Here is a 13,369-nt window from a genome sequence, read left to right on the forward strand (position 1 = left end):
AAAACTTTCCAGTGTGCTTGCATTATGTACTAAGAGTGAATCCTCTCCAAGAGCTTGAGGTCACTACAAACAAAATTCATTCATTCTATTCACTCAGCAGTATTTCTCTGCTAAATGAAATCCATCACTACTTAATAATCAATGAAAAACTTGTGCTGAGTTGGGTGTTCTTTATTATTTATTTGAATGCCATGTTACAGTTTGGGGATACAATTTACCTGCTGTAAAAATAGCAGCTAGACTTCCTGTCACTTAGCTAATTATATCCAAAAAATAATGTATTCCATAAACTGATTTCTACAATGATTCCGAGAGTTGAATGCACGCCGTTGTCATATTTATGAATGAAATCCGATGACATCCACCACGCATGGAGATCAGAATCTGTCTTTCTGCACCTTGAGAAAATCCACTCAAATCACGTTGCACCGCCTGCGCCACAACTTAGACCTGTTTTTAGCTGGTTTATTTTCTAAAGCACTGGGAACAACCCGTTTCTGAAAACGTCTGGCAGTGAAAGAGTTAATAATTGAATTTATTTATTTTAGTTTATTCCAACATAAATAAATAAGTTGATATTATTATCAATTATGTTTGGTCCACAATTATAGTGTTTCTATTTTTTTAATTGGTCTTAATATTTTTAAATGTGTACACATTTGCCTTTTTTGTACCAAAAAAATAAATGCTTGTGCTACTACTGCACAGTGCACAATCTGCAATCCAACTTCAAGTTTTTGCATATATATATATATAGAGAGAGAGAGAGAGATTATTATAAATTCTGTGTGGTCCAAAAGGAACTTACATAATTTTTTTTATGGTCTTAATATTTTTAAATGGTTAAACATGTTCTTGTTTTGTACCAAAAAATAAATAATCAGTTGAATAATCATGGTTTCAAATGTTGCCAAAATAATCTTGATTATTATTTTCCCCATAATCCAGCAGCCCTACTAAAGGGCTTTATAGGCTATTGTTAAAAACGGACTTGCCAGCATAGGTGCCGGTGTTATCGAAAAGGTGGCAACTCACATATAAAGTGACGGTGATGGTGAGAAGGAGAAGAAGTGTGAAGTAGTGTGTGTATGACTGTTTCTAATTGCCACACACGCACTTCCTGACTAGCCTTAGGTGCAAAAATGTCACAGCGTGGTCTGGTTGCATCCTCAAATACAACATGTTGTTGTTTTGTTCTCACTTCAACTGAAAAGCTCTCTCTTCAAGTAAGTGCTCATGGGAATCCTGCAGCCAGCATATCGACAAGGGCCTGCTTGGGTATACATTCATCAAAAAAGCAAGCATTTGACGTGTTGATGTGGTTGGAATAATCACAATTAGAATGGTCACATATGTTGACTTACACATAACAATGCCACGAAACTCTGTAAGATAGGTCATACATTTGACATACTTGTTCGAAACGGGCACAATTAGGACAAAAAAGAGCCCGATCGACTTCATGTGTAGCCTTGGCTAGCTTTTGACTATTTCATAAGTAACCCCCTTTAGACTTGACTTCACAGTAATGTTCGGATTCCATTTTTTAAAATGCAATTCCAAATCCTGCGCCCCGAATGCTCCACTTTCTTGTATTTTATATATATATATATATATATTTATATATAAATATACATATATATATATTTATATATAAATATACATATATATATATATATATATATATATATATATATATATATATATATATACTGTATAACCTAATCTGCTAAAAATAGGCGCAGTACATACATTAAAAAAAAAATCATTTTAATTTCTTCTTCTTGGGGATTTATGGTGTGAGGCGTTAGCACCCTCTAATGGCCGGCCACCGCATTTACTGTACACTGTACGTGTGATTCTATTTCTGACTATATAGTCCACAAACATGAAGCTCTATTTCAGACACCAAATTTTCATTTACTTTAATAGTGACTCATGAAACCATGTTTAAATTAGCTAGTGGATGTTTTGGGCAAGCAGCATTTATTTGCACTCGGGGTTAACATTACCTTGTCGGGAGGGTTTCAGAGTGTCCAGAAATTTACAATAACACGTCAAGTCACTAGATTTGTGCTAGTCAGGGTATGTTATTATTGTCGTTGTAGTCTTTAGAAGGGTCATAAAAGTAGCTAAACAAAAGTGGAAACGTGTGATTCTATTTCTGACCAAAGTCCACAAACGTATAGCTGTAAATCAGACATTACATTTTCAAGGGTTGAGTCAAATGTCTTTGTTTCTTCCCTGCATTACCCTGCCCTCAAATTTCCTGTCAATAGCCACCCTGAACACTTTTCTGAGTAATCTGGCTTCGTGGTTGGTCAAAGGCCCAACCGCAAATTTCCATCTGTAATGCAGGTGCTGCACAGGCTGCTTTGCAAAAGCGTGTGCAGATGCAAATGTCAAAGCATGAAAATATTAAATGCTGCATGGACGCAAAGACAAAAATACTAACGTTTGCACTTCAGACAGTCAATAAAAAGAGATTATTTTCTTCAAGAACGGCCAATTTGTGGCGGTCGTGGCTCAGGGTGTAGAGACGGTCATTCAGTAACCCCGCTCTCCCGGAGTCATGTGTCGTTGGGCAAGGCACTTTACACACATTGCCTCCAGTGCTACTGACAATGGTGTATGGAAGGTGCGAATGTTTGGTTGTGGTGGGAGGGGCCGTAGGCGGACACTGGCAGCCAAGCTTCCGTCAGCCTGCCCCAGGGCAGCTGTGGCTACTTAACTCTTTCACTGCCACTGACGTTAAAAGACGTCAAGTAAAAACCTACGGAGGGCTGCCAATGACGTTAAAAGACATCATTCAATTTTTTTTTTTTTTTTTTTTTTGTAGCGGGTGCTGGCAAGCCTTCCGCATCTGTTGTGAAAGTTTCAAGGAGGTCTGTTGTGCCTAATGACTATTTTTGGCCCCTAGAGGGCAGCGATGACTCTCTTTTGACAAGATCGGGTGGGCATCAGTAGAGGCGGAGCTAGAGCATCGAGCAGGAGATCAGAATGGAAAACAAAGGAAAAATGGCGACCGGTTGCGAGGAGCTCACGCCCGAGCCGTTTTTTTCAAAGACCAAAAGCATCGACCAACGCTAAAAGAGCACATTGATGACGACGATGATCATCATCGATGATGATGATGACCCCGTGGATGGAAAGCATTGACGCGGCAGTAGGAGACTTGGGGGGAGCTAGATGGAGCAGGAGGAAGTGGTGACCGTTTGCAAGCAGCTCTACACTTACAAGACGAAAGGCATCCACCAACGCTAAAGAGCACATTGATGACGACGATGATCATCATCGATGATGATGATGGTGAATCCGAGCTTGACGGCGAAATTGGAAGCGCTGACGCGGCGGCTATGACGGCGTCATAACGCGGAGCACAACCGAGCACGCACAGGCGGACGTTCGATCGGACGACGGAGAGTGCCCCGAGTCCAATGCATATTCATCGGAGGAGTGTGTACAGTCTGCTACTTGCTATTTATTCCCCGGAAAAAAAGGCGGTCAAGAAAGTGTAACATTTGCACGCGAAAGTGAAACTATAATCTGTTGTGCGAGTCCTGCGGCGTCTCCTTGCACGCAGGAGAGCGTTATAAAAAGAAAAACTGTATTTGAAACATCCACATAATTGTAAGTAGTACCACAGTTGCACACATTTGTAAATAGTTTGCGAAATTGTTTTTTCAAATTGTTACACTGTTGAATGGAAATAAACGTATTTTGCAATCAAAAAACACTTTTTCATTGTTGGTGAAAGCGTTTTACAGAAGTAAAGCACTATTTAGGTGTTTGTGCCATCATTCATGGACAAAAAGAAGTGTACAATTCACTAGAGTGCATGAAATAACATCGTTTCACAAAAAGCTCTTTTTCTCCGTTTTTTGTTTCAAAACAGAATTTCGGTGAAAGTAATGAAGGAATTGTATGATTACTATTTTAAGTGTAATCTTTGCGTGTTCAAAATGATTGTATCCGAGATCTGATGAACAAGGTTCCTTGCAAGGATTTATTTAAAAGCTTCCAAAGACACCGTTAGGACGCCACATCTGAATGCAACGTGATGACCCCAAGAGTGTGACGATTTACAAAACATCGACTCATTTATACAAAAAAGATAAAAGGTTCCTCCACCCGACTCTTGATGGAACAAAGGGCAGACATGTCGACTCCTAGTGACCAAATGTGTGATGTTATTAGTAAACAGATGTTTTCATACAGACATGTCAACTCCAGGTTTAACAAAGGTGTAATGTTATTAGTAAACAGACATTTACATTCAGTTCCCCTTCTTGACTGGGGGAGAAATGCAATTAGGATCTAACCCCAGACTTTTAGACTCCAATGCCAAAAGGCTCTAAATAACATCATGCACATTCCTATCTTCAATAGCTTTGAGGGTGAGAGGATAAAATAAAGTTCACAAAATCATTACTCCACTGTATTCTTTTTAAACACTCATGATTATATCACATTGATATGCCTATAAGTAAATTCAAAAACAGTAAAACATCAAATTGAAAATATTAAATGTCTTCAGTAACCATTTTCTATTGTTGATTACTGAAGAACGGAATAAGGTAGAAACAAACTTTTTTCTGATGAAAGATGAGAGTCCAATCTTTCATTTGGTAGTATGTGTGTTTCCATAGTCCAAACACAACATTTTCTGTGGACCTTGAAATATCAGTCAAAATGCTTAGTAGTAGTAGTTTAACGCCACCAGAGTGTGAATGCGTGAGTGCATGAATAAGGCATCCATTCCATTGTAAAGCGTCTTTGAGTGTCTAGAAAAGCGCAATATAAATCAGATGCATCATTATTATTGTTATCTGCTATCTGTGGTCAAAAACCCAACAATGTTGACACTATCAACTGCACGGCGAGCAGACATTTCCGGGAAAGGTGTGTCTCACGTTTCACTTCCAGCGTATCATAAATGCGTTGAATATTAACTCCCGTTATCGACTCGTAAAGTTGACAACAAGAGCAGCGTTGGTACTGCCAAGATGAATGTCAGGCCAACACACCTTGTTTGTCCATGCCAACTGTCAACACACACAAGGCCAAGCCCTTTTATATGAGGCTTGTACGCTGCCTTACAGTGTGCGTAGATCACGAGACAACGCATTCTAAACATGGACATGTTTTGGTACGCAGTGTGTCTGTGGAGTGTCAATGTTGCTGCTTTCAACTTGGACACCCAGAGCATCATGGAGAGAACGGGACCTCAGGGGAGCCTCTTTGGGTTTTCTGTTGCTTTCCATCAGCAGATGAGTCCTGCCAAAAAGAACTTGTGAGTGATACTGAAATCTTTGATTTTATATCTTCTATTCAGTTCAGTTTAATCCTCTCTACGGTGTGTCTGCATTCAAGTAACATTTAAAATAAACAATAATTTGACAGCGTGTTTGTCCTCAGGTTGTTGGTGGGATCTCCAAAATCCAAACATCCGTACCTGGGGAATGTTACCGGCGTTGTCTATCAATGTGATCTTAATGTGTCTTCCAAGAAATGTCAGCCCATTGATTTTAACCACGAGGGTTGGTTTGCTTTTCGTATCTATCTGATAGTGAAATAGCTGAAAAAACAAACTTTGAACAAATGTCTTTCTTTACAGATTTCCTTGAGAGCAACGGAATAAACGGCCAATGGATGGGAGTCAGAGTGACAAGCCAAGGTCCTGGTCAAAATGTCATGGTAAGGAAACACACCCGTTCCCACTTCTAGACCAAGTGTTCCAAGGAACTGCTGTATGTTATCTAGTGCTCTTTGTCCTGGTGGGGACTCCCCAGACAACACAGACACAAAGGACCTTAGGAAAAACATTAGTAAAGGAAAGGACTAATGACTTTGCTTTGAGCATTAAGACAACAAGTTAGGCAAGAAACTGTATAATTCTACATTTGTCCGGATTTTAGTGGTTTACAAGGCTGACTTTTTCCAAGCCAGCACTGGATGGACTCCTACCCAGTGACGGTACTTCTAGATAAGACCGGTCTATAAATGCCCTACGATTGACGGGTGACAAGTTCAGGGGGTCGTTTGACTTTTGCCCATTATGAACTGCACTAGGCGCCAGCTTCCTCTTTATCATGATCATCATATCAACCGACAAGAAGCATGGAAAATGGATGGAGAGAAGAATTTCTTGTCCCCTTTAACTTAACCTTTAAACTGCGCTGGAGCGGAACCCTTCATTTGGAAAGGGGCCCCTGGAAAATATCTGTCTAGAGGAGTTTGGAGATGCTCTTCAACTACCCTCTACCCATCTACCGCAATCTGAAATGATCGGGCAAAACGGCCATCAATTGACTTAGGATCCCGACTGGGGACACCATGCAGACACAGCTGCCCTGGGGCAGACTGATGGAAGCATGGCTGCCAGTGTGCTCCTACGGCCCCTCCGACCACCACCAAACATTCGCACCTTTCATACACCAGTGTGAGTAGCGCTGGAGGCAATGTGTGTGAAGTGCCTTGCCCAAGGACACAATGACACATGACTTGGGAGGTGCGGGGATCGAACAGCCGACCTTCTAGTAACTGAACGACCCTCTCTACACCCTTAGCCTTGGACGTCTGTGGACCCTAGATTGAGAACCACAGTGCAAGGCTGATACTCCCAGTCAATAATCCCAACATTTTCCTCTTACAGACTTGTGCTCATCGGTACCAGCAGTGGAGCCCAAACCCAGGTCTTTACATGCCTCGCCTGGTTACGGGCCAGTGCTACATTTTAGGGGAGGGCCTGCAGGTCGGGCCGGAAGAGAGGTCATGGAGAAGGGTGGTTTGCGATGCCGAACACCTCAACAGACGTCAGAAAGACCACGAGTGGTTTGCGTACTGCCAGCAGGGTCACGGTGCATCTTTTGCTAAGGACAACAGATCTGTGATCTTCGGAGCACCGGGCGCTTATCAGTGGAAAGGTCAAATATAACCATTTGATTACAGTGGAATCTTGAGTTACAACCCAAAAGCTTGTAAGTTGGGGCTCTCGTAAGTCAAGGTACCACTGTGTTCTTACTCTCATTTCGTAACATTTTGCAACTCTATACGCTCTCATGGGATTCTGTCAAAAGGAATTGTGCGGATGGAGCTGCTGGACAACCTGGACATGTTTGGGGAACTTCCTCGAGAGACTGGCAATACTGACCTCTTTAACTCCAAACTTATTCCTCTCCAAAGAAACAGCTACCTGGGTAAGTTTGCCTCCAGAGGATCACAAATAAACCGTCACGTTCCATTTACAGTTATGTGCTCATCCCAGGATTCTCCACTGACTCCGGAATGACTCTGCTCAAGGGAGGTGAGCTTACCATTGTTTCGGGAGCCCCTAGAGGAGGATACAGCGGTCAGGTGGCCTTTCTTAAGGTGGACCCTTTGGCAAAGAGAAGCTTGACCGTTGAGTTCGTCCTTTCCGGTCCGGGCTTGGCCTCCTCGTTTGGATACGACATTGCCGTGGTGGATCTCAACAATGACGGGTTTGTTTTGGTGCTAGATGTCCTTAATTAAGAGTTTTGCTGTAGTTAGTTTGAAGCAGCAGCTTTCCTACCACCAGGTGGGAGGACCTTGCTGTGGGAGCACCTGAATTTTTTCTTAAAGATGGTTTGATTGGAGGAGCGGTCTACATCTACATCAACAACAAAGGAGACAAGTGGCTGGAACTGAATCCTATTCAACTCCTTGGACGTAAAGATTCCATGTTTGGACTCGCAGTGGAAAACATCGGCGATGTCAATCAAGATGGATATGGAGGTGGCCATCGTTCCGTTTTACGTCGTAATCCGAATTTATACAAACACAGAAGGATTTGCCATTGTAAATATTGAACAGGTTTAAAATGTACAATTGGGGATGACAAATCGATATTAATACAAACCAAACCACAAGATTATTCTTCAGGATAAGAACCTTTGCTTACATGGATTGGAATTCAGTCCCTAATGTGTGTACGCAGATTTAATTGTGATAAAAGTTTGTCTTGTTACCCAGTTCCCTTAATTATATATTTTTGCACCCAAACTTCCTAAATGACAGACATTGCTGTGGGAGCGCCATATGACGCTTCTGGCCGAGTATACGTCTACTGTGGCTCATCAAGTGGCATCAACAGAAAGGCAGCACAGGTGAGGTTGAAGTCACACTTGGGAAAAGAACTGCTGATTTTGAAATACTGTTTTGTCAGCGATAATCAACATGTTTGTGTTTGATCACAGGTTCTCTCGCCAGGATCGAAGAAAATCACTTTGTTCGGATATTCTCTGTCGGGTAACTTGGATATTGATGATAACCAATACCCCGATCTGGCAGTGGGATCACTCTCAGATGCAGTCTTTGTTTACAGGTGACAGTTTGCTTTCAAATGTGTCCTATAATTGTTTTTAAATAATCTAATGTCCACATCCTCAGTGTTGTGATTGTGATTATTTTTTTCAATAAGTCCAAGCACTCCACTGTTTTATCATTTTACATTCTTATGACCTGACTTCAAACATTTTTCCAGAGCTCGGCCTGTGGTCAGTGTCAGCAGCACTCTCACAATCACACCAAATGTAATAGACGTCACAAAGCAGCAGTGCAATCAACGCACATGGTAACGATATCCAGAAACCAAACGTTACTTTAACATTTTTGGATCTTATCGAGTTGATGTCATGTTGTCCATCAGTTATTTTGCAGTACAGGCATGTTTTACCTACTTGGCACATCCAGCATCATTCAACCCCAAACTGAGTGAGTTCTCCGTTGGAGCAGTTTTTAAATGATATGACACTGTTAGTCTTAAAATAACTTTACATTTTCTGAACATGTACTCTTTTTACACATTTGCAGCAATTTCTGTAGAGAGAGAGAGTGTGTGAGAGTAACAGTTGCCTGTTCAATTGTTTCTCCGCAGCAATCAGTTTCTTAATGGAGGCTGATTCAGCGAGGAAGAATTCCAGACTTCCGCCTCGAGTGGACTTTCTTGGTTCGTCTCAGGGGACGTTGGAGCTGCCTGGCCAAGGGAGCAAAATCTGTGCTAACACCAAGCTCCGACTTCTGGTACGGTTCCTCGACGGTCTTGTGGGGTTGGGGGTGGGGGGTGGTGTTCAACTTTGTTACTACTTTTCATTTTTAACTACTCTCCTGTCTCTGTACTCATAGTCTATATCACTTTGTGGACTGGACTGGTGGCCAGTTTTAGGACTTACGACTTGCTTGGCTAAAACTGATGAAAGACTTGACTTTGGCTTGGACTTCTTGCAATTTCAAGATCATGTGACAATCTGTTTTGTTTGTTAGAGCTTTTGTGTAGTGTACAAACTAGGAAATGTTAATGAACTAGGAAATGCTAATGAACTAGGAAATGCTAATGCTACGACCTCAATGTCACACTTGTGAGGTGCCAGCTCTACTGACTGTTCTGATTGACCAGTTTTCTGATAAGGGGCTAGTGCCTCTCTCAGACGCATCCATTGTGAAGTCCTGGTTACCATGAGGCAAAACTCTCTGGTTACAGCGGGACACTACAGACAGGTTGAGCAACATCCCGGTCTCTGTCACTCTGTCCCTGCCAAACTCCAGTCCAACGGCGAGGACAAACGTCGGACTGCCTGACGTCACTCCCGTGCTTGACCGCTACCAGGAAAAAAGCCTGGTGTCAGAGGTACAAACATCTTTGTGAGAACCCCAAGAGAGGTTTCATGATGCTTGAGGACTATTTGCTGTTTGGTTGTCCTAGATAACGTTCATCAACGAGGGCTGCGGCAGTGACAACTTTTGCCACAGTAATCTGGAGCTCCAGTACAAGTTCTGTGCCAGGAAAACCCAAAACCAGCGAGATGTTTTCCAATCACTGGTCAGGTGAGGAGATGACGGTACCAGAAAAGCGGAGCTGCCGCAAAACCGAGCAATGTCCTTTTGTTTTACTTTAGAGAGGACGGTGTGGCAGTCATCACTCCCTCCGGTGAGGACGTGGCCTTGGAGATCACCGTCAGCAACACGGACGGGGAGGACGCACACCAGAGTCTCGTGGTCGTCAAGCTGCCAGACGTGCTTCGTTATTCCTCTGTTCTTTACTCCCCAACGTCGGTGAGTGAACCAAACATCGCGAGTAATTTGCCGTTGAAGGGCTCTGACTTAACACTTACTGTTGTAGCGAGCAGTGACGGGAGTCAGCGGCACAGTATTAAACCACGGAGCCAACGGCTGGCGCATTATTGATATCGGCGTTTGATGTCACGAAAAACTTCACTTGCACGTTTGAGGGGAGCTAACAGGCAAAACTACTTCCGTTCAGTCCGTTACAACAAACATTCCCCCCCGGAACTCCCCAACGTTCCATGGGTAAATTGTGTACCCCTCACTACGTTGTAGTTACCTTTTAACCCTTTAAAAAGCACAAGATCAATGCTAATGTTAGCGTTTTGGCTTAAGTGTGCATGCTAGCTGAGTTAGCTGCTACACAAACAGGTCGACAACAAGCAAACTGAGCTGTATCAAAACAAAACTTTGACATTAATGTCTGTTTATGAAAATATGAGTCACATGCTAGCGTTTATATCAGTGCCACACTCACAAAGTGACACGACCGGAAATGTGACAATTGCACTTAGCTTGATTATGTCAAATCTGCTGTAGTCATGTAGCTCTCTCTTTTTTTTCCTCTTCCTCTAGATAGCTGAAAAGGTTCTAGTAACAGCATATATGTTGAGAAGGACAACTTTAGGACATCATTGTTTCTGTGTAACATCTATCTGTGACCAAACTAAATGTTTTAATAACAACAAGGAAGACATCAGCAAAATCATATTTTTTAAAAAATTTAAACTTACTACTCGTCAAAAGGGAGGGCAAAGAGAAGAATTTTCGTTTGTTTTGAAAATGTTGACTTGAAGCAACCGGCACGTTGAGGCTACGATTTGGAATATACATAAAGTACATGACATTTGTTTTTCCAGGAGACACAGGTGACGTGTTCGGGTAACGACAAAGGAACGGTGATAGATTGTGTGCTGGGAAACCCTTTTCAAAGAGATGCTCAAGTGAGTGTTTCATTTACGACAATAATTCTCAAAATTGTGCTACGTTGGCGACCTCTCACTGAATTGAATATTGAAAATTCAAGTTGATTTTAAACACCCACTTTTGTTACCAAATATGGATCTCTTGCAACTTCCGTAATCCATCTAATTCATGGATTTCTCGTTCCTTTTCTTTTCAGGTTACATTTTACGTCATGCTCACCACAACTGGCATCTCACTGAGCACAAAATCTGTCAACGTCACACTGCAACTTCAGACGTAAGTCAAGTATTTGTGTGGCTCGCTTTGCTGTATGTGACTGTGAATAATGTGGTCATTTAATTTTACATCCTTGTGATATAGGTCAAGTGTGCAGACCTTAGAATCAGTCGAAGCGACAGCCAAAGTGGTTTTTGAACTGGGGCTACAAACTTTTGGGTAATCTATAATCAGTACAAAACATCTCTTCCCTATGAAATGAATGGAAATGCCATTAATCTGTTCCACTCCCCCAAAAACACCAAAACCATTTTTGTAACATATATTTTTTAATAAGGCTAATAACACTCTACAGTACTATACGCTATAAAAACATACATAATTAAATAAAATGTAAAGAAGTTTGTGCGTCATAAGACTGTTCTTTGCAGAGGATAAATAAAACATGGTGGCGGGTATCTTTGTGTGCTCTGCAAGTGTTGTCGCCACCAGTTGTTTAAAGGCTTATAATGATTTCACATTCACACATCAATTTAGATCAGACACTATATCATAAAACACACTGTATAGTATAGAATGCTCTTAACATATATATATATATATATATATATATATATATATATATATATATTTTTTTTTTTTATTGTTTATTAATGTAATCATTGTATATAATTGTGATCAGGCTCGCCAAGCCCTCTCAAGTGTCACTTAGGAGAAGCTTAACGGGCAAAAGTGTCCTAAAAACTGTGGATGACATTGGAACCCCGATTAGGTTTGAATTTATGGTAAGATTATCCTTCTGTCTCTTTATTTCATAAATGTAAAAATTGTCTGATCTTGTGTCCAGGTCTGAATGATGTTTTCTGTCCTTGCAAACAGATAACAAACCAGGGCCGATCTCTGAAATCCTTCGCCAACGCCTCGCTGGACATCCACTGGCCAAACGAGAACTCCGATGGCAAACGGCTGCTGTACTTGACTCGGGTCACGAGTGAAGGATTACATTTTGGCTCCTGCTCACCTGCTAAATTAATCAATCCTCTGAAACTGAAGGTATTTTTTTGTGTGCGTTTTCCTACTTGCCTCATGTATGAAATAATACGTTGGATGTTGAAAGGGTCATCACGGAACCTCCAGGGAAAGACGCGAGGTGGAGTACGAGGGCCAATACGATGCGCTCTCCGCTGCTGGATTCTCGTTTCTTCCATCAAAAAGAAAATACAAAACCCTGGTGAGACTTATCAGTCAAACACTGTGATGCTAACGGAACTGAATTCCCACAACATTTACTGACATGCCACATGATGACATCGTCACAAATAACTTTTTTCTCCTCAGTCCTGCTCCGATGGACTCAAGTGTGCTGAGCTTCGCTGCCCCCTAGTGGGACTGGACAGCACTGCACTGATTGTTCTCCACGCACGCCTTTGGAATTCTACTCTGGCAGAGGTGAATGAATGACTTACTGTCCATAATCAAGTTTCAAATGCTTCGTTGCAGAAAAAAAACAAAACTGTGATGTTCCCTGTGCAGGATTACAGCTCTTTGAATTACTTGGACATTGTTGTGGATGCTTCTCTCGCCCTCACAAACTCTCCAGAGAACATTGGACTCAAAGAAAAAAGGCCTCATACAAAGGTCAAGATATTTCTTGCATTTACTACTTTCTGTCCAACTTTTCGAGCCTCACACACTGACATTTAAGGCAATTTATCATTTGATACCTTGGCCTTCTGTGGGACTCACCTGACTTAAAAAGTCATTCGTGCTCGGGTATTGTTGAGTGCAGGTAAAGGTGACGGTCTTCCTGGAGAAAGAAGACGAATATTTCACTAAAGTGGCCTGGTGGATCATCTTTCTCACAGTTGCCGCAGGCCTGCTGCTCTTGGCTGTCCTCTTCTTCTTCTTATGGAAGGTAAAAGGACTGCCATTTTAAAAAATATAATTATATATATATATATATATATATATATATATATATATATATATATATATATATATATATATATATATATATATATATATATATAATTTTTTTTATATATAAGAGTATGATTGTAGCAAACTGGCATACTGATTTGAGTTTTCTGATGTCTACTGGACACTATACAATTCGGTCACAGTACTAGTAGTAGTTGTTCTAATA

At 41.4% G+C, this 13,369-nt stretch overlaps 1 protein-coding gene across 7 annotated transcripts in view; it reads left to right on the top strand.

Moving 5' to 3' along the window:
- Positions 1-13,369, top strand: part of LOC144058965 (integrin alpha-6-like) — a 35,419-nt gene that overhangs the window by 21,164 nt on the left and 886 nt on the right. For 6 of the 7 annotated variants that reach the window (XM_077577680.1, XM_077577677.1, XM_077577681.1 and 3 more), the window contains 24 exons: positions 5,158-5,293; positions 5,419-5,540; positions 5,618-5,697; positions 6,656-6,926; positions 7,080-7,199; positions 7,268-7,481; positions 7,559-7,755; positions 8,038-8,126; positions 8,217-8,344; positions 8,504-8,593; positions 8,669-8,733; positions 8,897-9,042; positions 9,500-9,646; positions 9,722-9,843; positions 9,915-10,071; positions 10,941-11,024; positions 11,204-11,283; positions 11,368-11,442; positions 11,906-12,008; positions 12,103-12,276; positions 12,341-12,454; positions 12,562-12,672; positions 12,757-12,861; positions 13,013-13,138. In XM_077577680.1, coding sequence (XP_077433806.1) covers positions 5,158-5,293; positions 5,419-5,540; positions 5,618-5,697; positions 6,656-6,926; positions 7,080-7,199; positions 7,268-7,481; positions 7,559-7,755; positions 8,038-8,126; positions 8,217-8,344; positions 8,504-8,593; positions 8,669-8,733; positions 8,897-9,042; positions 9,500-9,646; positions 9,722-9,843; positions 9,915-10,071; positions 10,941-11,024; positions 11,204-11,283; positions 11,368-11,442; positions 11,906-12,008; positions 12,103-12,276; positions 12,341-12,454; positions 12,562-12,672; positions 12,757-12,861; positions 13,013-13,138 — 3,056 coding nt within the window. Of the gene's footprint in view, positions 1-5,135; positions 5,294-5,418; positions 5,541-5,617; positions 5,698-6,655; positions 6,927-7,079; positions 7,200-7,267; positions 7,482-7,558; positions 7,756-8,037; positions 8,127-8,216; positions 8,345-8,503; positions 8,594-8,668; positions 8,734-8,896; positions 9,043-9,499; positions 9,647-9,721; positions 9,844-9,914; positions 10,072-10,940; positions 11,025-11,203; positions 11,284-11,367; positions 11,443-11,905; positions 12,009-12,102; positions 12,277-12,340; positions 12,455-12,561; positions 12,673-12,756; positions 12,862-13,012; positions 13,139-13,369 lie in introns of those variants that run through there. The other variant, XM_077577676.1, reaches the window with a different exon arrangement.

Source organism: Vanacampus margaritifer, chromosome 10 (assembly GCF_051991255.1).
Source record: "Vanacampus margaritifer isolate UIUO_Vmar chromosome 10, RoL_Vmar_1.0, whole genome shotgun sequence".
In the NCBI taxonomy this organism is placed as follows: Eukaryota; Metazoa; Chordata; class Actinopteri; order Syngnathiformes; family Syngnathidae; genus Vanacampus; species Vanacampus margaritifer.